We start from the raw sequence: 23,833 nt of genomic DNA, 5'->3' as shown, positions 1-23,833 counted from the left end.
CCTGATATCAATACGCATTCTTCCTAAAAGTGAAGATGAGAACTAAGAAAAATATCTGAGACATTCCATTAAACATTATCTTCTGATTTGATCCAGCTCGCCTCATCATGGTAATAGAGATATCGTTAAAAAACATTGTTTAGTAGGGGACAAAAGTCTCTTGGGGCACCTGGGCGGCTACGTCAGTTAAGCATCCAATTCTGGTTTTCAGCTCAGGTCATGATCTCACGGTTCATGAGACTGAGCCTCACATTGGCTCTACACTGACAGCATGGAGCCTGCCTGGCATTCTCTCTCTCTCCTCTCTCTGCCCCTCCCCTGTTAACATGCACGCACACACTCTCTCTCACTCTTTCTCTCAAAATAAATTAAAAAACTGTGAAAAAAATTTTAAAGAATGAAAGAAGTCTCTCAATTTCTGTGAGGAAGGATACAAAAGCCTCAACTTTCCTAAGAGTATTATAAGAAAACAATGTATAACACGAATAGTAGAAGGGAAGGCAGAATTTACGAAATAAGTGCATTGTAAAGATACTAAAATCATAATAAATTAATTAAAATGAAAATACCAAAGAAAGCGGTCCATGGACATTAGTATCCTAAAACACTTTACATTATTTAACCAGCTATAAGTTAGCTGTTGACAGGTTACATTTATTACATACCTGACTTCTGATTTGACCTAATTTCTTCTTGAGATCCCGTGTTTCATCTTCCAGACGAAGATGGGACGCAACCTCTGGGGAAGCCTCTGACATAGACTGTTTCTTCAGAGTATCAGCCAGTTCTTGTTGAAGTTGTCTCGCAACTACCTAATAAGACATTTGTGTTACCGATTTTCTAAATCATCTTATTATTAAATTATGTTAATAATAGACAACTCTCATATACGTACTTTGAGAAGTAGCAACCATACATCAATTCACCGTCTTTCTGTAACACACCATTCCTGTTCACTGAATTCAGTTAAAGACAGAAAAGGTGTTATCTCCCTGCCTAGTTCTGATTTTTTATGGTGTCTCTTTCCAGTCTTAGCACGACAATTTCATCCTGCAACATGTGGTTTCTATGCAACCGATCTTGTGTTTTCTCATGATTATCAGAAAGCTAAGTAAAACCAAGCACATTTTCAGATAGCACTCAATAAAATGGCATTATCATGATTTTCTTTGAAATGAAAGTATCATCTATGTTTCAACAATGAAAAGGCTGCAGGGGGTGCCAGGGTGGTTCAGTTGGGTAAGTGTCTGACTCTTGATTTTGGCTCAGGGAATGATCTCACATTCTGTGGGTTCAAGCCCCGCATCAGGCTCTGTGCTGACAGTCAGGAGCCTGCTCAGGATTCTCGCTCTCCCTCTCCCTGCCCCTCCCCTGCTTGCATTCTCTCTTTCTCTCTCTCTCTCCCTCTCTCTCTCTCTCTCTAATGAATAAAGAAACATAAAAAGAAAGGAAGGTAGGAAGGAAGGTTACAGTAAGTGAATATCCAACTGGAAAAAAATACAGTTGGCTCCAAATCTCACATTTTATACAAGCATAAGTTCCCAAAAGTTCAGAACTTTAACTGAAGATAATGAAGGCATGAAAGTAAAAAAGAATCTGTGAGAAAAGTGTTCAGAATCTCAGAATTGGAAAAGCCTTTCTCTGATTTACAACAAACCCAAAGGCCTGAAATAAAAGATTAATAAATCTGACTACACTTAAAAATTGAGTTTAGAGTAGATATCGAACACAGCTACCTCACAGTAAAATCCTTAGCTCTGCATATACTCGGACAGATTAAAGTTCCTAAAATTCTTCTTTCCTGAGAATATTTCATAGATATCTACTTTGCTACCATTTCTATAGTCAGTTATAAGAATTGTATCTATTGATAACTGACAAATCTAGGCACTGTACTATAATAGAAACACTTCTACATACATCAATGAACTCATTTGATTATCACAATTCTAGAATGGAGAGATTAAAACGGTGAGCTGCAGGACTCTCCCCAGGTCTTCTCACTCCACAACTAGTGCTCTTGCACCAACCACTGCCACTTCTCTAGTGTAAATACACAAGTACGAAAGAAGTCTTGTATTTCAAAACACTGATAGGAAATAAGGTGAAATTTATACATCTCTTAGAATACCATGAGATTATTTACTGCTACAATAACTTGTATTTCCTCTTCATGTTGAAAACAGTAATAAATATAAAAGAGGGGAAATACACTCAACTATTTCATTAGGAATAAAATACCTATCAATAAATTATTATTAAGTATATACCACAGCATACCATTGTTATCAAACATTCCTTGTAATGAAATAGGATGCTACTTGAAGCAAAATTACTTTTCTCAAAAGTAGGAGACTTGATGCTGAAAATATGATCAGTGAACTGGCTACACTCGTCCTCCTGTCCATTAGCGAAGTGTTCAACTAACCTATTAATATATCAAGGCAGTGAAGTCACTGTTCAAAACCAAAACACATGTTGCTAGTAGCGATAGTTTTGAGATTAGGGAAAGCTCATCGATTCCTACAGAAAGTAATAAAAGCCTCTCCTTTGGATGAGGACATTATGAATGTCACTAGTTGTTGCAGACAAATGCATTTAATCAAGAATATTATTTTATCCAGTGAAGCAAAAATGCCACCGTCCCCCATGCCCCTCCGCAAAATATATGTGCTTTTAAAATCCTCTATAGTTTCCATGATGAACAGAGTTCAGTTTCATATATACATATATATATATATATATATATATATATACACACACACACACATATAGACACACACACACGGAGATAAAAATAATAACTAAAAAATAGAATGTATACAAATACATACACACATGTACTTCAAAATAACTAAAGAAGATATTTTAGAATTAGTTTTCTTATGAGCCATTTCTAGCTCCTTTTGCTTGCAAAGGTGATTGTTTAGACTTCCATCTTGTAAGACTCTGGCCTTCTGTTCTGGAGAAAGTTGCCACTGAGTGTCACTGCGTTCTTCTACAACCTGGAGAAACATTTCATTATGATTCTGGTCTCATCCCATTAAAAAAAAAAAAGGTCAAAAGCTGAGGAGGAGAACTTTAAAAAAATGTTCAAAGGAACATGATCCCATGTTTTAATTTATTTTAAACCTAAATAATATATATTGAGTCATAGGGATACTATAAAATATATATGTATAATATACCAAACTATGTAATATTGATGGAAATACAGTTTTTATCAAAAACTGATTTACCTGATTTTTTGCGGCCTTCAATTCCATGTTTAGCGTTCTCAGAGCAAGTTCAACTTGTTTTGTTTCAACTTCTTTCTTATATTCGTCTTCTTTTCTTCTTAACTTTTCCCTAATTTTTTCATATAACGTATCAGCATTTCTTCTTTCTTCTTCTTCTTCTTGTTTTAAGGTACATCTGCAATTACATGTGCTTCTTTTAAAATTTGCTTTGGTAGACATAAAAAGTTCATTTTATGATCTGGTTCCACATAAGTTGGCTTATTATCCAAATGAAAAATTTCTATGTTCTCCAACTGTTTTCCTTGTAGGGCTCATGTTTTTAATTTCTCAGTTCAATCTCTTCCACACCATATATACAGTTGAAAAGAAGCCAGGAGAAAGCATTATGCAACTTAGTTTTAGTCAGTAATAACTCTGATAGATGTTGTAGGAAAGGAAGTTTGAAATTATTCAGGAAAGTTAAGAGTTGAAAATTACCCCTTTTCCCACAGGTATAATTATTCCTCCATAGGACAGATAATTCACTCATAAAAAAGAGAAGTTGCTGTCTACAAGCAAGTTTATCAATTTCCTGGAAATAAAATTTCCACTTGACGAAACCTTACAGGTACCTCTAAAAATGATGTGCAGTGAAAGACAGCATCTGTGGATGTTGTTTCCACAACATACACGTGCAGATTACTGTCATCCAAGACTAGGCTGACGAGTCTAATATCTGTTGCCTATGTTTTTTATTTCTTCTTCCACAACACTTGCAACTTACCTTGTTGATGATTACCTACTTTAGGAATCACTTAAACATCCCTTCTAGAACAACACAGGATACGTATTAATTAAGTAAACAATAAAGAGTAATATGACCTTTCAGCATACACTTTTGAAATAATTTTATCTACCTATGACAGAGATGTTGAAAAAACTTATCAGTAATCACTTTCCGTATTACTTTTTTTAAATGTTTATTCATTTTTGAGAGAGAAAGGGAGAGCCCATGCAAACAAAGGAGGGGGAGAGAGAGAGAGAGGGAGGCAGAAAATCCGAAGTGGGCTCTGCACTGACAACACACAGCTCGATGTGGGGCTCGAACTCACGAACCCTGAGATCATGACCTGAGCCAAAGTCGGACGCTTGACTGACTGAGCCACACAGGCACCCCCATTTTACTTTGTTTAAATTTTTTATTGAGACAGAGATGATGCAAGTGAGCAAGAGTGGAGAGAGAGCAAGAGAGACAGAATCCCACGAGGGGCAGACAGACAGGGAGAGACAGAGTGTGAGAAGAGGAGTCCACCCGAAGCGGGGCTCGTGCTCACCCAAAGCAGGGCTTGAGCCCACCCAAAGCAAGGCTCAAACTCACGAGATCATCACCTGAGCTGAAGCCAGATGCTTAACCAGCTGAGCCACCCAGGCACCCCCACTTTACCTTTTAAGCCCTGCATGTTAAGAAGCAAACGGAATCAATTTTGGGGAATTTTACTGTCTTGAGAAAAATGACCATTTTATACTCTGTTGGTAGGTACAGAAAGTAATATAAACTTTCCTGAGAACAATTTAAAAATATGGATTAAAGACCTTTTGTAAAATTTTTATACTTTAACCAGATTATATTATATTGAAGAATTGATTCCAAGTAAGTAACCAGACATGTAGAAACAGATTTATATAAAAGACATTCCTGACAGCATTAATTAAAATACAGAAAGATGAAAAACAAGCAGAATTCAATCTCTTCAATAATGATGTTTCTTGGACTATGGTGGACTTTTATATGGCCGTTAAAATTGTGATTTGGAATACACATTAAATTATTATAAGTATTCACTGTTAAGAACTTGCTGTGTTATTTCCAAGAATCGCACACCTCACAACACTAAACAAGTATTCTTTCCGGGAAAATCCCATAAGGTAAGTCAGCAATTGCAAAACTGCCCCTACACATCTGTAGTATAAAAGGAAAGAGCTGAGATATTTCCTTCAAGCCAAGATGCTATACCTCAAACAGCAGAATTCACGTTCCCATTCCACTTTTTGATGCTCTAACCGTGATATCATGTCTTTGGCTTCTCATAGCTCGTTTTGTAGTGCACTAACCATTTTTTCCATTTTTGTCATTTTTTCCTGTAAGAAGTTTACAGTGATTTTGTTAAGTTTCCGTAATTTCTCATAGGAAACAAGTATATCTTGGATTTTCAAGAAGCCAGCAGAATCTGCATCAGAGAAGAAACAGAAATAAAATATATGAGGACTTTTTGCATATACAGGCCTGTGCATCTTCAATTCACTCATTCACACATTGAATAAATGTGTGAATATATATACCTTCAATGGAAGATGTTATACTCAGCTCTATAGATACAATAGAGAAGACCCTTGGCTCTCGATTAGCCTAAAGTCTAGTGAAGGAGAAAGACAACTCAAACGGTAATTCTAAATTCAGATAGTTCCTATTAGAAGACAGAGTTCTGTGATCATAACTTGATCTAGATTGGGCCCAAGGAAGATAGATTTCCCTGAGGAAGAGATAACTATACTGAGGAATGAAGGATGAGCAGGAGACAATTAAGCAAAGGAGGAAGACAAGCACTCTCGACAGTCTAGAGCATGTGCCGAAGTTCCACTGTAATCTGCTTCTGGCCAAGGTGGGGTAACACGTACTGATTGATCTTCCTACCTGAAGCAAGCAAAAACAAAACAGACAAAATACAATTTTAACATGATTTTCAAGACGCAGAACTTCAGACAATGAAGGACAATGATCCCTGAAAACAAAACACGTTAGCCTAACATATATGCCCAAGCTCACTGCCTTGAGAGAGTTTTCAGGCTACGACACAGGAGACATAAAGTATTTAAATAGATTTCACCAGACTCCTTGAGTCGAGGTGGCAAAACTGAGAGTCTGGTGAAGTCAAGGCAGATAGAGATGACAGGTCAGCACCCAGGAGAGGAGAAAGCAGAACACAGAAAGAACCCTGAGCATCTGCACAGGGTCCCCTTTGGCTATTCAGCAGAGTAACAACCAGTGCATACATGGAAGGAAGTCATCAAGGGAAAAAAATCTGAAAAGAGTAGAGGAAACACTGCCTGGTGCTCCCACAGCACGAGGGACAGTATCTATTCACATTAGCTAAGATAGAAAAACTCATAATTTGCGTTAGGCTGATCACCACTCTGGATTCACCCAATAATTCATAAGAGCAAGACTAAAGGATCCAACTGTTTGTAAGTAACTTAACTATATCTCCAAACAAAGCATGAAAACATAACTAGAGGCATAGAAGCTATTGTTTTCAAAACCAAATAGCACTTACAGAGATGTAAATTATGTTAGCCATGAACAATACGATGGGTAGGAATAAACACATATTAGACATCACAAAACAAAAGACTGAAGTTTAACATTGGAAACCTGGGAGAAAACTTCAAGTGGGAAATACACACTTGCCCAAAGAGGCAGGGGAAAGGGACAGGAAAAAAAATGGCCCAAATCTTCCTAAACTTCATGAAAACTATAATCCCACCGACCCAGGAAGGATCTGTCTAGGAAAGAAGAAATGGAAGTCAACTTTTGTAATTTTCCTAAACTATATACGATGTGGTATAACATTACTGGAAGGGAGACTGTGATGCTGAAGCCATAGACTATAAACCCTAAACCAACCACTAAAGCAGCAAAACTGAAAAGTTCTAGCTAGGAAGCCTAAATAAATAAGTGAATAAATGAATGAATGAATAAATAAATAAATAAAACTGAATCATAAAAATTACTCGATTAAAAGAAAGCGGAAAAAGAAGAGAACGGGAACAAGGAGCAGTTAGGACAAAAGCAAGTCAAACAGCGTGATGACAGATTCAAATCAACTATCTCAAAAATCACAGTAAATGAAAACGGTCTAAAAGCCTCAACTAAAATGCAGACTATCGAATGGATAAAAAAGGAAGACTCAACTATATGCCACCTATAAAAAATGCACTTTAAATGTCAAGACAGAAATTTGTTCGAAAGACAGAAATATGGTATACCACACTAACACTTGACCAAAGAAGGCTGAGCTAGAGTGGCTCTATGAATACCAGACAAAACAGTTTCAAGCAAAAAATTATTACCAGCAATAAACAACAGGTCATTGTATAATCATAAAAGGGTCAATTAAGAGCAATCTTAAATGTTCATGTATCTGTTAATAGCTTCAAAGTACATGAAGCAAAAATTGATAGAACTGAAAAGAGAAATAGGCAAATTCACAATTATACTCTGATATTTCAATAGGCTCAACATCAGCAAGGGCATAGTAGACTTGGCCGCCACTATTCTTCTCAAGGATCTATGGAACACTTACCAAAAAAGACTACGTTCTGGGTCAAAAATAAATCTTAATAAAAGGAAGAAGTCAAGAGGCCTGAAGTCATAATAGTGTGTTCCCTGACCACAAAGCAATCAAATCAGAAATCAAGCACAAAAATATCTCTGGAAAATACTCAACTATTTGTGAACTACAGAACACATCGAAATATCCCCTGAGTCAAAGAAGTAATGAAAAAATAAAAAAAAATTAGAAAGGATTCTGAACTGAATGAAAATGAAAACAGTAGAATTTGTAGAGCCCTGCTTCAGTAGCACTCACATGAAGACTGATAGCACTGAATGTATACATTAAAAAAGAAGAGGGAAGTGCGGTGCTCCTTGCTGCCTTGGTGGCTCCTCCCTCAGCTTCCCAAGCACCCCGCCCTGCCCCGCCCCACCCTGGCAGTGGCTGGAGAGCAGGTGCTTTGTTCACACGTGCACAGCAGGCACTTGGGTGGGTGGGGGCGGGGTCCGCCACCTGCCAGGAATTGAAGGTGGGGGAGTAGCTGTAGGAGGCGACCCCCCTAGACTGAGGTGGGCATGGGCCGGGCCCCAGGCTCTGCTGGAGCGGGAGGCGGCGGCGGTGGCAGAGGCATGGCCCTTCTGGAAGGGAGAGCCCAATGCCTCTGCACCTGTCTCCCCTCCCTTCCTCTCCGCCCCTGCCATGGGTTTTGTGCTCTAGCTCCCCATCTTTTTCTCACTACCTATATCATCACCCTTCTTCCGACTTCGCTTCCCAGCTTCTTGCGACCCTTTCTCTCACTTAAGCCTCAGTTACTCAGGCTCCTTTCACCCTAGTCCTGCCGGAGACTTCATATGCCAGCAGTCTCTTTCCTGGGATGTCCCCATCCTTCCCCTCTCCCCACATCCTATTCTGGGCTGATGGCAGCCAGAAATCCTTCCTATTGCGTTTACCGGCAGTTTCCACCTGGCCCTGAAGCTTGGCGCAGATCAAGTCCACCACACCCACGCTGAGAACGACCCCTAGGAGAACCACTTGTCCCATGGTGGTATTGGACAATATGTTCTCGATTTTCCTCTGGTTGCGCATTTTAGTCTGAATATTTGTTACTCTCCACCGCTATGCTTTACAAACGTATGTTTTGGTTGCATGACAAGGAGTTAGGAATGAGCCAGAGACCATTCGCAGGTAAGGAGAAGATTTAGACATTTAGGATTAAAGGAAGAAAGGAGAAACAGAATGTTAAGAAGGTTAGATTCCTCAAAGTATTTTGAGTCGTGGCAGATGCTCCCCAAAGCATAACAATACTGAAAAGAGAAGCAAACGCCAGGTCCTTACTAGGCCATGCTCCAAAGACATTGTCCACTTTCTAACTGTGATGATGAAACATGGTTACACTGGTGAACTGAAAATCATTGATGATCACAGACTTGGGAAAATTGTTGTGAACCTCACAGGCAGGTTAAGCAAGCATGGAGTGACTGGCCCCAGAATTGATGGACAATGCAAAGATCTAGAAAAATGTCAGAATAATCTGCTCAGTTTGGTTTCATTACACTGAGCACCTCAGCTACAGTCATGGACGTGAAGAAGCCAGATGAAAACGCACAGAAGGGGAAATCCTGGGATTCTTTTTCTAGGGATGTAATACATATATGCAAATAAAATGCCTCAGTGGAAACAACAACAACAACAACAACCACAAAAAAAAACAAAAAGAAAACAAAATAAGAAGGAACTGTACCTAGAATATACAAAGAATTCTGAAAACGCGACAAGTAAGAAAACAAACAAACAAATTTTTAAAACAACCAAAGATTTGGACAATTCAAAGAAGATACACAGATGGCAAACAAGCACATGAAAATATGCTCACCATCATCCGTTATTAGGGAAATGTATATTGAAACCATAATGAGATGTATACTAAATATCCATCCGAATGGCTAGGATTTAAAAAGCTGACAAAACTAAGTGTTCATGAATATGTATGCAGGAATTGGTGCTCTCACAGACTGCTGGTGGGAATGGAAAACCGTACAACTCCTTTAGAAAACAATTTGGCAGCTTCATAATAAGGGACTCTAAAGGGACATGAGATTTTTAAGAGTGACGAATATGTTAACTGTCTGGATTATGGTTATCGTTTCATACGTGTAAACATATGTCAAAACTATCAAATGACACACTTCATATATGTGCAGTTTACCTAACTAAAGCTGTTGGAAACGAAAAGCTCTTTCACAGGAAGAAACGTTTAACACAGTGGATAAGACACAGACGGAAAGAAGGATGTAAAACCATACAAGATGAAGCCAGAGGACTGTGGCCTTTAACCTAACAGCAATGAGAACTAATAGCTAAGCTTTAAGCAAGGGGGTACCATGATGAAAGACACTTTTTAAAACATATACTAATTATGGTTGCAGTGTAGACCAAGGTCCTGGGAGGTAGAACGGCAGGGAAAACAGTCCTGAGGTTATTTCAGTCATCTAGCAGAAAAATAATGACCTGACGTGGGTGAAGGCACAGAAGAGAAGCAGAGTTAAACACATTAGATGTGCCATTCCCACTAAGAAAGGTACAGTAGAAATGACGACTCTCTGGCTGAGAGGATACAATAGTTCTCCTTTTATTTTAATATAAAACATATTTCTGAGATGAGCAGCTCTATAATACAGCAGTGCTCTATGGTGCAGTAGTAGGCAAGGTGTGCACATATTACTACAGCAATATACGTAAAAAGGCTTCCTACCTTTACAATCCATGCCAAGTTGTTCGATCAGCAACATGAAATTCTTAGAGTAAGACAACTCACAATGCTCTGAAGCTGTTTCAGATGACTGAATGAAGCCGACAAGGTCATCCATAGAAGTAATTTGCTTTTTGACCTACCAATGAATAATACCATTTCAAAATGTCCCCCAAATATTTATAAAATATACTAGGTGTAGAGAAGTGATAAATAGCCATCTTTTTATAAAAGCAAAAACAGGGGCATCTGAGTGGCTCAGTCGGTTGAGCATCCGACTCCATTTTGGCTCAGGTTATGACCTCAGAGTTCCTGAGTTTGAGTCCCACGTTGACCTCCACAAGGACAGCATGGAGCCTGCTTGGGATTCTCTCTCCCCATCTCCTTCGGCCCCTGCCCCACTTGTGAGTGCTCTCTCTCAAAATACATTTTAAAAATAAGTGAATAAACATTTAAAAAGTGAAACCACAGAGACTTTTTAAAAGAACGGATTTTTATCAAAAAGACACTGTTATCCATAGCTAGTATTTCTAAGTAACTTTTTCACAGCAAATGTCTCTACAACAAAGGAAGATTTTCTATTTTTTCACTACATCTTTCATAAAGTAATTTTTTGCCACTGAACAATATTCCTAACAAACATGTATCAAAATAATATAATAAAATAAAAATAAAATAAATAATAAATAAAATAAAATTACAATGTCTATTTTGCTTACCTTGTTCTTTTTCTTAGAAATTTTCTTCGCGGGTCTGAAAAAACCCAACAATTCTTTTCAGGCAAATATTAAATATTTAAAATACAAAGCCTATCTAAACCTATTGTTTCTGATATAAAATCTCTGCATTTGAAACTAATTTTCTACAAAGGTATTAAACAACGGAGTAACATTAAACAACATAGAAAATACACTACTGCTAATATTAACAAAGGATTAGGTGTATCCAGTTGTAGTATATGTGCTGCTGAAGCGAGCACAACAAAGTACTAAAGTTAGATAAAAACCAACAAAAGCAAAGGAAAATCCTAATGCTACTTGCATTATTTGATAGGAATGATACCATTGTTTGTGTTGTTGTCATTTTACTAAAAATAAGCTTTTACTGGCACTAAAACCTACTTGGAAAGTGCAAGTTAAGTCCCTATATGAAAGAACCCCTTTTTAACAATCATGATATTAACGTGTTGGAGCCTCACTATGCAACTACTCTCTAGGCATTACTATGAGCACTTTACATGTCTTCAAGGTATTTGAAGCCCCACAAAAATCCTATGAAGTAGGTTAGTATATTAGGTATTTTACACAGGAAGAAAATGAGGCACAGAAAGTCGAAGTGACTTGCCCAAGAAGCCCTAATCGCTGGCCAAGAACAGAACTTGAATTCAAACCCAGGAATGTGCCTTCAAAGCATGTGTTTTATACTATGTGGTTACAGTAATACTCCAGTGTTTCTAACTAATATGACAGCAAATGAATTTATATTATGATTCGATTTCTAGCTATAGTGATACATAACAATTTCTGAATCTTACACATTTTTAAAGAGACTTTATACTTGGCAAGATGGGAAATCTACCTTCAATAAACTAAAGATTTGCTTCTTCTAGAGAAGTTCCTCAACAGGCATTCATTCATTCATTCATTCATTCATCATTCATTCATTCAACTGTCTATTCCCACATTCAACACATACTTATTGAGCATACAATCTGTGTCAATGGCACTGTTGGTACAGGAAGCATGGTTTTTGTAATTTAGAGCTCTCTAGTCCAAAAGGAATAATCTGTTATGGATTACTAGTTTCTTTTCCAATTGTAAATAAACAAAATCTTCCCCTTTCCCCAGAATCTAAATAAATATTAACTTAATAGAACCAGATACTTTAAAGTCCCTAACAAAATCATAGCTATTTGTGATACTATCAAAAGGCACTGGATATCTAAAATCATCAAGGAAGGATTAGCTTTATTCAGAATGGCCTCAGTGTTTGCATACGTTTATGATAAGTGTGTGTGTGTGTGTGTGTGTATACATACACATATATACATACAGAACTCATACACATATACTTATATATACATATAGAACTTATACAGCCATATATATGTATATGTATATGTATATATGTATATATACTTGCATACATACATATATATTTTTAAATCTGCACATTCAATTCTATGAGAATACCCCATTGTGGAACCAATTCAGAATAAACCACCTTCTTCCACAAAATTACATGAATAAGAGTACTAAAGACAATTACTATAATCTTTAAAAGAGAATGTAATACAATCAACAAACTTCCTAATGTTTGGAAACGCAAACAAAATTAAATTAACTAACCATGTCTATCTCTATTGATCATTTCCAACAGAATACACACTCTAAAAGCTCCCGTCTTAAAATAAAAAGAGAAAGAAAATGCCTTTGCAATTCACATTCTTTTTCAGTTATCATCCATTTCTCTATTACCTTTCCCAATTAAAATGCTCTAAGGAGTTTTTTACACTTACTCATCTTCCATGCTTCCATGGTGACTACTGAAACTGCTCCTTGACAAAGTCACTTACCCTCATCATAACTTTTCAAGCAGTGTGTTTGATATGTTGAGTATTTCTTGCTTTAGCTTGGACCTACCTACACTACAGCATTTTATTTCCACAAAAGGTAATCACTGCTAAAATTCCTTCACAGGCACATAAAGAATTTATAGATTTTACCTGCTTTCATGCTGATCCTTTTCACTGAAATGGCTGCCATCATTCTTTTGTAGTGGACCACCAGTTAGGGAATCTGCCTTCTGCAACACTGATGTGATCACAGATCCTTTTGATGTCCCTTTTTCATTTTCACCTTTCTTTATCTTCTTCATATGTAAACCAGGTTCCCTCCTTAAAAAAAAAAGCCATTAAAAAGCCATAAAAAAGCCAATGTTTTCTAACAATTTTACTGATAAAGAATAAAAAGACAATCTTCATCAAGTTCTGAATTTTACCCATCTGACTTAATTTGATTAATTCAGAGAACAATGCTGAAGTACCAACCATACAAAAGGAAATACTCATCTGTTGCTTCAAACACAGATAAATATACAATTAGAATACAATGTGATTTGTAAGAATGGACATGTGAAAAGCTGTGAGGACAAGAAAGGCTTTACTGAAGAGGGAAAATAAACAGCAGAGGTCACCAGGGAAAGAAACGGGAGAAAACCATTTTCTTAGAGATTAGAATGTGAGCACAAAGATTACACAGATGGCATCTAGGTGCCTTGAAAGGAAAAAGTATAAGCTTTTAGGAACTTGGAAAAAAGCATAAAATACATGGAAGCAAGTAGTAAGAGATCAGTCAGGAAAGAAACTCTGAAGAACCTTGAAGGTTACACTAAAAAGTTAGAGTTCATTGCCTAAAGGCAGTGACTCTTAGACATGGGAGTAATAACTAGATGTGTGCTCTATTTTTGGCTTTGCTTTGAAATATAAGAATGCTTAATTTCAACAAAGTTTTAAAGTAGCATGAGGTCCATATAACATGAAAGAAGAAATCAAGGAAATATCTTAGGGGAAAACTACTTTTAAAATGCCCATATGTCAGAGCGATATCAGTATCATAGCTGAACAAGATGTACGTTGTTGCGTCTCCCCACCTACAACAAACTGGCATCTTATCCACCCACGGGCAAAACTGCCTTTGCAGGAGCTGTGGGAACCTAGCACCATTTTCCAAGGGACCGAGGAAAAGTCTTGCCTACCCGTGCATCAGGTAACAGGCATACGTACTACAGTCTAATCTGTGGACCTAGCAATAGCCCATAAAGTGCCTCCAGCCCCTCCCTCTCAGCCACATCTGGGAGTCCCTCCCTAGAAAACACTCTCTAAGAAAATCACCGTGGATGAGAGGGGCTTTTTGGAAAACCAGGTCTCCTGCAGAGAATTTCCAGCATCCCACTGGAGCAAAAAAATCAGGTTTGGACACACTGAAGAGGTAGTCATTAAAGACTGGAGGAGGTGACTGCTACTTCAAATGCAAAGACAGCAATGCAAAACTACAAAGAATATAAAATATCAAGGAAATATGATACCATCAAAGGATCACAATAATCTTCCATAATCAATCAGAAACACATGGAGATCTGTAATTTATTCAAAAGAGAATTCAAAAATAGCAGTTTTAAGGAAACTCAGTGAGTTACAAGAAAAACACAAAAAGCCAATTCAGTAAAATCAGAAAAACACTCTATGAATAAAATGAGAAGCTTAACAAAGAGCTGGAAATAGTAAAAACTAACTAAACAAAAATCCTGGAGCTGAAGAGTATAATGAAGGAGATGAAAAAAGCAAGAGTGATCACTTACAGGAAATGGATCAAGCAAAAAAAAATGTGAATTGAAAGACAGGAACTATCAAATTATCCAGTCAGCAGAGAACAAAGTAAAAATAATGAAAAAGTGTGAGGAAAGACTATGTGACTACAAGTGAACCCTCATAAGGCTATTCACAACTTCTCAGCAGAAACCTTACATGCCAGGAGGCAGTGGGATTACATATCCAAAGTGCTAAGAGAAAAAAGACTACCAATCAAGAATACTTTACTCAGCAAAATTATCCTTCAGAGATCAAATTGAATAAATACATTTGATATACCGCATTAACAGGATAAAAAAAAATTATATCATCATCCCAGCATGTGAGGAAAAAGCATTTGACATAATTCATCTTTTCAGGATAAAAACTCTCAACAAAGTGCGTACTGAATTATCACACCTGGACATAATGAAGTCCAATATGATAAGCCCATAGCCAACATCATATGCAGTGGTAAAAAACGGAAAGCTTTTACTCTAAGTTCAAGAACAAGGCAAAGTTTCCCACTTGACGACTCCTATTCAACAGGATAGAGGAAGTCCTAGTCAAAGTAGTCAGGCAAGAAAAGGAAATAAAAGGCATCCAAATCAAAAAAGAAGAAATAAAACTGCCTTTGTTTGCAGATGATATGTTATTATATATAGAAAATCCTGAAGATACCACCAAAAAGCTGTTCCAAGGATGAAGCATACAAAATCAACATAAAGATGCAGGGGTGCCTGGGTGTCTCAGTCAGTTAAGCTTCTGACTTCGGCCAAGCTCATGATCTCGTGGTTTGTGGTTCAAGCCCCCTATTGGGCTCTGTGCTGACAGTTCAGAGCCTGGAGCCTGCTTTGGATTCTCTCTCTCTCTCTTTCTCTCTCTCTGCCCCTCCCCTGTTCACACTCTGTCTCTTTAGCCTCTGCTACAAAGCTGTGATCATCAAGACAGTATGGTATTGGCACAAAAACAGACACACAGACCAATGGAATAGAATAGAAACCCCAGAGGTGAACCCACAAATGTATGGCCAACTAAACATTGACAAAGCAGGAAAGAGTATCCCATGGAAAAAAAAGACAGTCTCTTTCTTCTGGGAGAACTGAACAGCAACATGCAGAAGAATGAAACTAGATGACTTTTCTTACACCATACACACAAATAAACTCAAAATGGATGAAGGACCTGAATGTGACCCAGGAAACCATCAAAACCCTAGAGGAGAAAGCAGGAAAAAAAACCTCTTTGACCTCCGCCACAGCAATTTCTTACTTGACACATCTCCAAAGGCAAGGGAATTAAAAGCAAAAGTGAACTATTGGGACTTCATCAAGATAAAATCTTCTGCACTGCAAAGGAATCAATCAACAAAACCAAAAGGCAACCGACAGAATGGGAGAAGATATTTGCAAATGACATATCGGATAAAGGAAGGGCTAATATCCAGAACCTGTAAAGAACTCACCAAAATCCACACCCACAAAACAAATAATCCAGGGAAGAAATGGGCAGAAGACATGAATAGACACTTTTCCAAAGAAGACATCCAAATGGACAACAGACACGTGGAAAGATGCTCAACGTCACTCCTCATCAGGGAAATACAAATCAAAACCACACTGAGATACCGCCTCATGCTGGTAAGAGTGGCTAAAATGAACAAATCAGGAGACTACAGATGCTGGCGAGGATGTGGAGAAATGGGAACCCTCTTGCACTGTTGGTGGGAACGCAAACTGGTGCAGCCACTCTGGAAAACAGCGTGGAGGTTCCTCAAATAATTAAAAATAGAACAACCCTATGACCCAGCAATAGCACTGCTGGGAATTTACCCAAGGGATACAGGAGTGCTGATGCATAGGGGCACATGTACCCCAATGTATACAGTAGCACTTTCAACAATCGCGAAATTATGGAAAGAGCCTAAATGTCCATCACCCGACGAATGGAGAAAGAAGATGTAGTTTATATATACAGTAGAATACTACTTGGCAATGAGAAAGAGTGAAATCTGGTCATTTGCAACAACGTGGGTGGAACTGGAGGGTATTATGCGAAGTGAAAATAAGTCAGGCAGAGAAAGACAGATACCATATGTTTTCACTTATATGTGGATCCTGAGAAACTTGACAGGAGACCATGGGTGGGGGGGGGGACGGGGGAAAATAAGTTACAGAGAGGGAGGGAGGCAAACAATAAGAGACTCATAAACACTGAGAATAAACTAAGGGTTGATAGGAGGTGGGGGAGAGGGGAAAGTGGGTGATGGGCATTGAGAAGGGCACCTGTTGGGATGAGCACTGGGTGTTGTATGGAAACCAATTTGACAACAGATTATATTTAGTTAAAAAAATTACAAAATCAGCATCAAGAGATCCGTTGCATTTCTAAAAAATAACAATGAAACAGCTGAAAAAGAAATATAAGGAAAAAATCCCCTTCCCCAAAACACCAAAAAGAACAAAATACTTTGGAATAAATTTAATCAAGGACTTTCTGAAAGATAGGTACAGTAAAAACTACAAGACATTGGTAAAAGAAACAGCAGGGACACAAACAAATGGGAAGATACCCCGTTGTTTATGGATTCGAAAAATTAGTATCATTAAATATCCACATTACCTGAAACCACCCACAGAGTCAATGCAATCCTTGTCAAAATTCCAATGGCCTTTTTCACAGAAATAGGAAAAGCATTCCTCAAATGTGTAAGGAACAAAAAAGACCCCAAATAGCCAAAGCAATCCTAAGAAAGAAGAACAAATCTGGAAGCATCACACTTGCTGGTGTCAAACTATTACAAAGTTATGGTAATAAAAACCGTATGAAGTTGCACAAAAACAAACACAAAGATGAATGAAACAGAATCAAGAACCCAGAAATAAACCCATGCATAAAGTCAACTAAAAACCCATGCATAAAATCTCTTTGTTAAGAGACCCAAGAATACTCAAAAGAGAAAAGGTAATCTCTTCAATACATGATGCTGAGAAAACTGGATATTAACATGCAAAAGAAGAAAACTGTGCCTCTGCCTTACACCACTCACAAAAGTCAACCCAAACGCAAATAAAGACTTCTATATAAAATCTTAAATCATAAAAGTCCTAGAAGAAAACATGGGATAAAACCTCCGTATTTCAGACGGACCCAGTCCTGGCAATGAAACCATTGGAATAAAGGGATGACCTACCTGACATATTTTTCTCATGTTATATTATTTATTTTTGACAGTGACAGAGACAGAGCACAAGCAGGGGAGGGGCAGAGAGAGAGGGAGACACAGAATCTGAAGCAGGCTCCAGGCTCTGAGCTGTTAGCACAGAGCCTGACGCAAGGCTCAAGCTCGTGAAGTGCAAGATCATGACCTGAGCCGAAGTTGGGCGCTTAACCAACTGAGCCACCCAGGTGCCCCGACATATTTGAAATTCTGAAATACACTGCTAAATCATCTTTCAGAAAGGGGTTACCAATTTCATCCAGCCACAGTGTCTAAGAATGTCATTTTCCTCACATTTCCTAACTTTGGTTATTTTTTTAAATAAAATATTTATCACTATGACTGCAAAAAACGGTATCTCATTGGTATTTACATTTTTCTCATTAGCACGTAGGATGAAATATCTCCACGAAAAATATGAAAATTGTTCATCATGAACATTAGCTCAAACTAGAAAAGTTTGTTGCATAGGAAAATAACAATTACCTACTATTTAAATATTGCTATAGGCTTACCTATCAGAATCTTTATTTTCTGTAATAGGCAATTGATGGTTATCAGTTTTTCCATTCTGTCTTTGTGGAATTAATCCAGCAGCCGCAGCATCATGTATGTTTTCTGATACTTCCATGTCACTTCCTCTGTGCTGCTTTTTTTCTTCAACCTTTAATGGAACTTGATACTAAAGGTAATTGTTACTTTAGTCAATAAAAAGTTTTTTCATTCATTTTATCAGTTGACACTTAGTTTGTCATAAATTCAATGGAGGAAAATATTCTGTGTTTACTTTATCATTACAAGTAATTGTAATTTTTATAAACTCTGCTTCATTTCTGTTGGAATTAAAAACAAAGCAGAAGTTACCAAAATTTCTAAAAGGGATTTCTTAATTTTGTACTCTTATTCATATCCACACTTTGCTACCGAGAATTCCCCACCCACCCCCACCCCATCTGACCAAGAGATACAAAGAAATAAAAAGACAAGAGACAAAATTTATCTTTTTCTATCCTTACCACCTGGGTTTTACACAACAGCCAGATTGAAAACATGTGACATGGAGGTGCTCCAGTAACAAAACCAGGAAGCTTTCCTCTTTCTGCACAGAGCTATTCTTTCCCTGACTGCCTTTTACAATTCTTTTTCTTTTGGATCCTAAGGTTCTCAAAAAAAGTGACAGTGTCCCCTAAAATTTGTGAACCAAAGTTTGCCACAACACAAAAGGAACAAAGTGAAATGGACGTTAGGGTGGAATTCTGGGAAATTAGTAATGCTCTCCGAATCTCACATTCAATAACCATAAAACTTTATAGGGAGAGGGTATAAAAGTAATGATCACCTTTAATCCCATTTGCTACTGATAACACGAGTAAAACTCAAAAAGGTTAAATGATTTGTCTCAAGTTCCTAAAGTGGCATTACCTAGCATTTTATGGCACCAAAAGAGAGGACACGATTCTTGAATGCTGAATCAGAGAAATGACAACAAATTCATTAAATTAATCAGATGCATGAAAAGTGTGACTTTGCACAGTAAATTAATACCTTGATAGGGGACGAGGAGATTAGCTACTTATTCTTTTAAAGGAGGGTATCTCTAGATTTTGTCTATTTCTAAAGTCCACACATCTCAAAATTCAGTTTTCTCCCTTGGTGTTAAATACTGAAGGTTTGCTGAAGGTTTATGCTACCTACATGGTAAAAATCATACAGGCCAGGGGCGCCTGGGTGGCTCGGTCGGTTGAGCGTCCGACTTCAGCTCAGGTCACGATCTTGCAGTTCGTGAGTTCGAGCCCCGCGTCGGGCTCTGTGCTGACAGCTTGGAGCCTGGAGCCTGTTTCCGATTCTGTGTCTCCCTCTCTCTCTCTCTCTGACCCTCCCCGGTCATGCTCTGTCTCAAAAATAAATAAACGTTTAAAAAAAAATCATACAGGCCAAAAGGTATCATACTTTATTGAACATAAAGTGAAGGTTTGAATCAACAGAAACATCTGAAAATGATGATTTAAAAATGTGGAAAAAGGGGTGACAATACAAATAGCTGTTACTAAGCCTATCTCAAAGGGGTCATGTTGAAATTCTAAGTTCCAAGATTGTGAGTAAAGCAGACAAGACTGCATATATTTGTGGGGAATAAGCTTAGGAATTCCCTGAGCCTGCACTGATGGGTTAACCAGGTGTAAAAAATTACAAAGCCATAGGATGCTCACACCCAAGTTTGGGTAAACAAGATTAGGTATCTAGGTATAGAGAGGGTGGGGCAAAGGCTCCAGGACAAAGGTGTGTGAGGTAAACAAGATTAGATATTCAGGAGGACACACTCCCCAATTTAGTACTATGGCAAAAAGCTGCTTTCACAGGAAGGAAGGACCAAATTAGGTAAACAAGTAAATAGGACTATAGGCTGTAGGCTGCAGGGGGAAGATGCCCAGAGGGGAGTAATTAGCAAAAGAAAGGTGCCTTATGGATCCTGAGGTAGCATCTGTCTTCTCCCCTAGACTAGTTAAGATAAACAGAGAAGGTGCCTCAGGTCAGCTGTTAACAACCATTTGCCAGGGGCCAGGACTTTGTTTTACATTGACCCTAACCCCTAACACCCTATATCTTGAAACCCCCTTTCCCTCATGCCCATGAGTTCATGTTCACAGATTGTCTCTTTGTGCACATCCATCACCATGTTTCGAAGCCTTTTGATCCTAATAAAAACAGAGCAAGGACCCTTAATCGGGGCTCGTGTGTTCTCTGGGACATTAGCTGTCTCTCCCATTGTAATCCTGCATCTCGCTGCTGTCTTGCTAGACAAGCAAGAACCCTAGACCCAGAGTCTACAGACACATACTGAAGCAATACATAGATTGCTTTAGCTAGGAACATTTGTTTATATTCCTTCTCTTAGTTATTGCTTCTTTCCCATTTTATTGTTTATGGAAATGCAATTTATATTTAAGTCAATATATTTTTAAGAAACCTGGAGATTATTGTTTTTTAAGCAGTTTCCTTATGGTTATTCTGGTTCATGAGGTCACATGGTACTTATATAGCTAAGTTAGTTTCCCAGTTCATATACTACTTGGAAGACTGACACAGAAACTTTAAGGAAAACAAATCATAAGAATGTTTTCCTGAACTCCTATTTGTTAGATAGCAGACATAATCTATTTCCAGACACAATTACTTATTTAGACAATTCCATTTTATACAACTCTTGTTCTCTTGAGTGGAAAATCAGAATGGATCAGGTAATTGCTAAAGAGAAAAAACAAGAGTAACAGCAAGGCAGACCTCTATCTCTTTTGGAAGTTGAACTTTCTTTCCAAAGACAGGAACTCTACTTGAGACATGCCTATCTCATTCTTAAACCTTTGCATATCTTGATGTAATTCTTCACTTAGATATACTTCAGATGCTGGAAAACTAGATGCTGAAGAAGAACTCACAATTTCTAATTCAGAATCAATACTTTTATAGTTAGGAGTACTGTCATTATCTGCATATAAAGGCTTCTGGAAAAAAGTCTTGTACTGGTTTTGTTTTCTCGTGTTTGTGACAGCAGAAATATCATGACTTTTTGTTTGAACCATGTGTTTCATCACATCGCAGCAGGCAAGCCACAAATCAAAAAGGCTCTCTGAATCACTAGACTGAGGTCTAATTTACAATCGGTGGTATTTTGGTCCATATTTTTTGCCATTTGCATGTCAAACTCTTGGCCTTCTTTCACTTTAAATGTAACTAGTGGTTTCCTTGCTTTTTTATTTTCTATATCATTTTTAAATCCTCGTTGTTGTTAAAAAGATGCTCAATGTCTGGTTTGTTCTCATTTTCATAGTCTGATTTACTTTCTTTCTTTCTTTAGTATGAAATTTATTGTCAAATTGGTTTCCATACAACACCCAGTGTTCATCCCAACAGGTGCCCTCCTCAATGCCCATCACCCAGCCTCCCCTCCCTCCCATCCCCCATCAATCCTCAATTTATTCTCAGTTTGTAAGAGTCTCTTATGGTTTGGCTCTCTCCCTCTCTAAGGTTTTTTTGTTTTGTTTTGTTTTGTTTTCACTTCTCCTCCCCCATGGTCTTCTGTTAAGTTTCTCAGGATCCACAAAAGAGTGAAACCATATGGTATCTGTCTTTCTCTGTATGACTTCTTTCACTTAGCATCACACTCTCCAGTTCCATCCACGTTGCTACAAAAGGCCATATTTCATTCTTTCTCACGGCCAAGTAGTATTCCATTGTGTATATAAAACACAATTTCTTTATCCATTTGTCAGGTGATGGACATTTAGACTCTTTCCATAAATTTGGCGATTGTTGAAAGTGCCGCTATAAACATTGGGGTACAAGTGCCCCTACGCATCAGCACTCCTGTATCCCTTGGGTAAATTCCTAGCAGTGCTATTGCTGGGTCAAAGGGTAGATCTATTTTTCATGTTTTGAGGAACCTCCACACTGTTTTCCAGAGTGGCTGCACCAGTTTGCATTCCCACCAACAGTGCAAGAGGGTTCTTGTTTCTCCACATCCTCGCCAGGATCCATAGTCTCCCGATTTGTTCATTTACCCACTCTTGACTGGTGTGAGGTGATATCTCAGTGTGGTTTTGATTTATATGCCCCTGATGATTTGCTTTCTTTTAAAGAAAGCTTAGAAGATGACTGACAAGCATATTCTGGGGACCCAGAGTATGAATAAGAGAGAATGACATTTTCAAGACTAGGCTCTTTTTGTTCAGGAAATGCCTGAAATACTACCGAGACAGACGCTCTAAATGCAACTTCTTCCTCACAATCAACTACAGTATTTGTCCAATTCAAAGGTATTTCCTTTCAGTTGGTTACTTCTTAGAGTGACCCCATGGTGGTTCTTCAAGATGAGTAGGAATTAACAAATTTCAACAACTTCAGCTTTCATTCACTGCTGATGAGTTTTAAGCTATTTTTCCAGTCTAATTTGTCTTATTTGATCCACATTTCCTCAAAATTTTGCATAGAAGCATGTCTTAAATATACAGATATATCATGCTCCCTATCACATTCCTTATTCATTGCTGGTTCTTGAGTCATTTTTTGCAGTTGCAAAAACGGATGGTTAATTTCCTTGTTTTGATTTTCACATGTCTTTTCTGCCAGGATACATGTTGTAAAAACACCTTATCCTTAAGTAATCAAGTATGGACAAAGAAAAATGAGAAAATAATTACAATTTAACTGTTAACTTTCTTAACCTATGTTTAGCTGTTCCCAAGTCACTGGATTGTAACTTCCTGTAAGAAGTGAAAACTAACTTGCCTTAGCCTAAGGCAGAAGAAAATATGACTCATAAAATTAACCTTGTCAGTTTTTGGAACTAAAAAGTTCATTACGTGTTAAATCGACCAAAAAAGAATTTAGATGATTTTTAATGTCACAAACCTAAAAACTGTTTAGCTTACCATCCCTTATAACGAGCACTAAAGTGCATTTGAGTACTTTTTAAAGATTAATAACTAGAGAATTGGAAAACTTTAAACTAGTAGCAGCCAAATCAATTAATATCACAGAGAAAGAAATGCGCTGGCAGTGTGAATCGGCTTAAGATTCTCTCTCTCCCCTGCCCTCACCGACCCACGTGCTCTGTCCTCCCTCTGTTAAAAGAAATAATTAAAAGAGAAAGAAATCATAAGGAACAGAAAATACATTTACAGGATAGTACTCTATTTATTGAAAAATATCTGTGTGTAAGTGGACTCCCACGGTACAAACCCACCTGGTTCAAGGGTCAACTGTATACCTGTATGATGTCTCCACTAAGAGATTACCGGAACTTAACATAGCGCCAAATTAGAAAATCAAAACCCCGTTCCTACTTTCCCATTCTTTTCTGGACACTATGGCCATTTTATTGGCCTTCAGACATCTTCACATTTAAAACAAGTATTTTCTTGGGGGGCCTGGGTGACTTAGTCGATTAGGCGCCCAACTTTGGCTCAG

The 23,833-nt window shown here is 37.8% G+C and overlaps 1 protein-coding gene across 4 annotated transcripts in view; it reads right to left on the bottom strand.

Moving 5' to 3' along the window:
* The window catches only part of LOC125918301 (ankyrin repeat domain-containing protein 26-like), a 28,335-nt gene extending 4,508 nt beyond the window's left edge, over window positions 1–23,827 (bottom strand). For 2 of the 4 annotated variants that reach the window (XM_049624320.1, XM_049624322.1), the window contains exons 1-3: window positions 5,233–5,387; window positions 3,240–3,414; window positions 666–812 (exon numbers count right to left, since the gene is read on the bottom strand). In XM_049624320.1, coding sequence (XP_049480277.1) covers window positions 666–812; window positions 3,240–3,414; window positions 5,233–5,291 — 381 coding nt within the window. In that variant the 5' untranslated portion in view covers window positions 5,292–5,387. Of the gene's footprint in view, window positions 1–665; window positions 813–3,239; window positions 3,415–5,232; window positions 5,447–9,778; window positions 10,438–11,017; window positions 11,052–13,023; window positions 13,195–18,381 lie in introns of those variants that run through there. The other 2 variants (XM_049624321.1, XM_049624319.1) reach the window with 2 other exon arrangements.
* Window positions 23,828–23,833: the final 6 nt, after the last annotated feature.

This window comes from Panthera uncia, unplaced genomic scaffold (assembly GCF_023721935.1).
Source record: "Panthera uncia isolate 11264 unplaced genomic scaffold, Puncia_PCG_1.0 HiC_scaffold_655, whole genome shotgun sequence".
Classification (NCBI taxonomy): Eukaryota; Metazoa; Chordata; class Mammalia; order Carnivora; family Felidae; genus Panthera; species Panthera uncia.
This window is presented reverse-complemented; position numbering and strand designations above follow the sequence as displayed.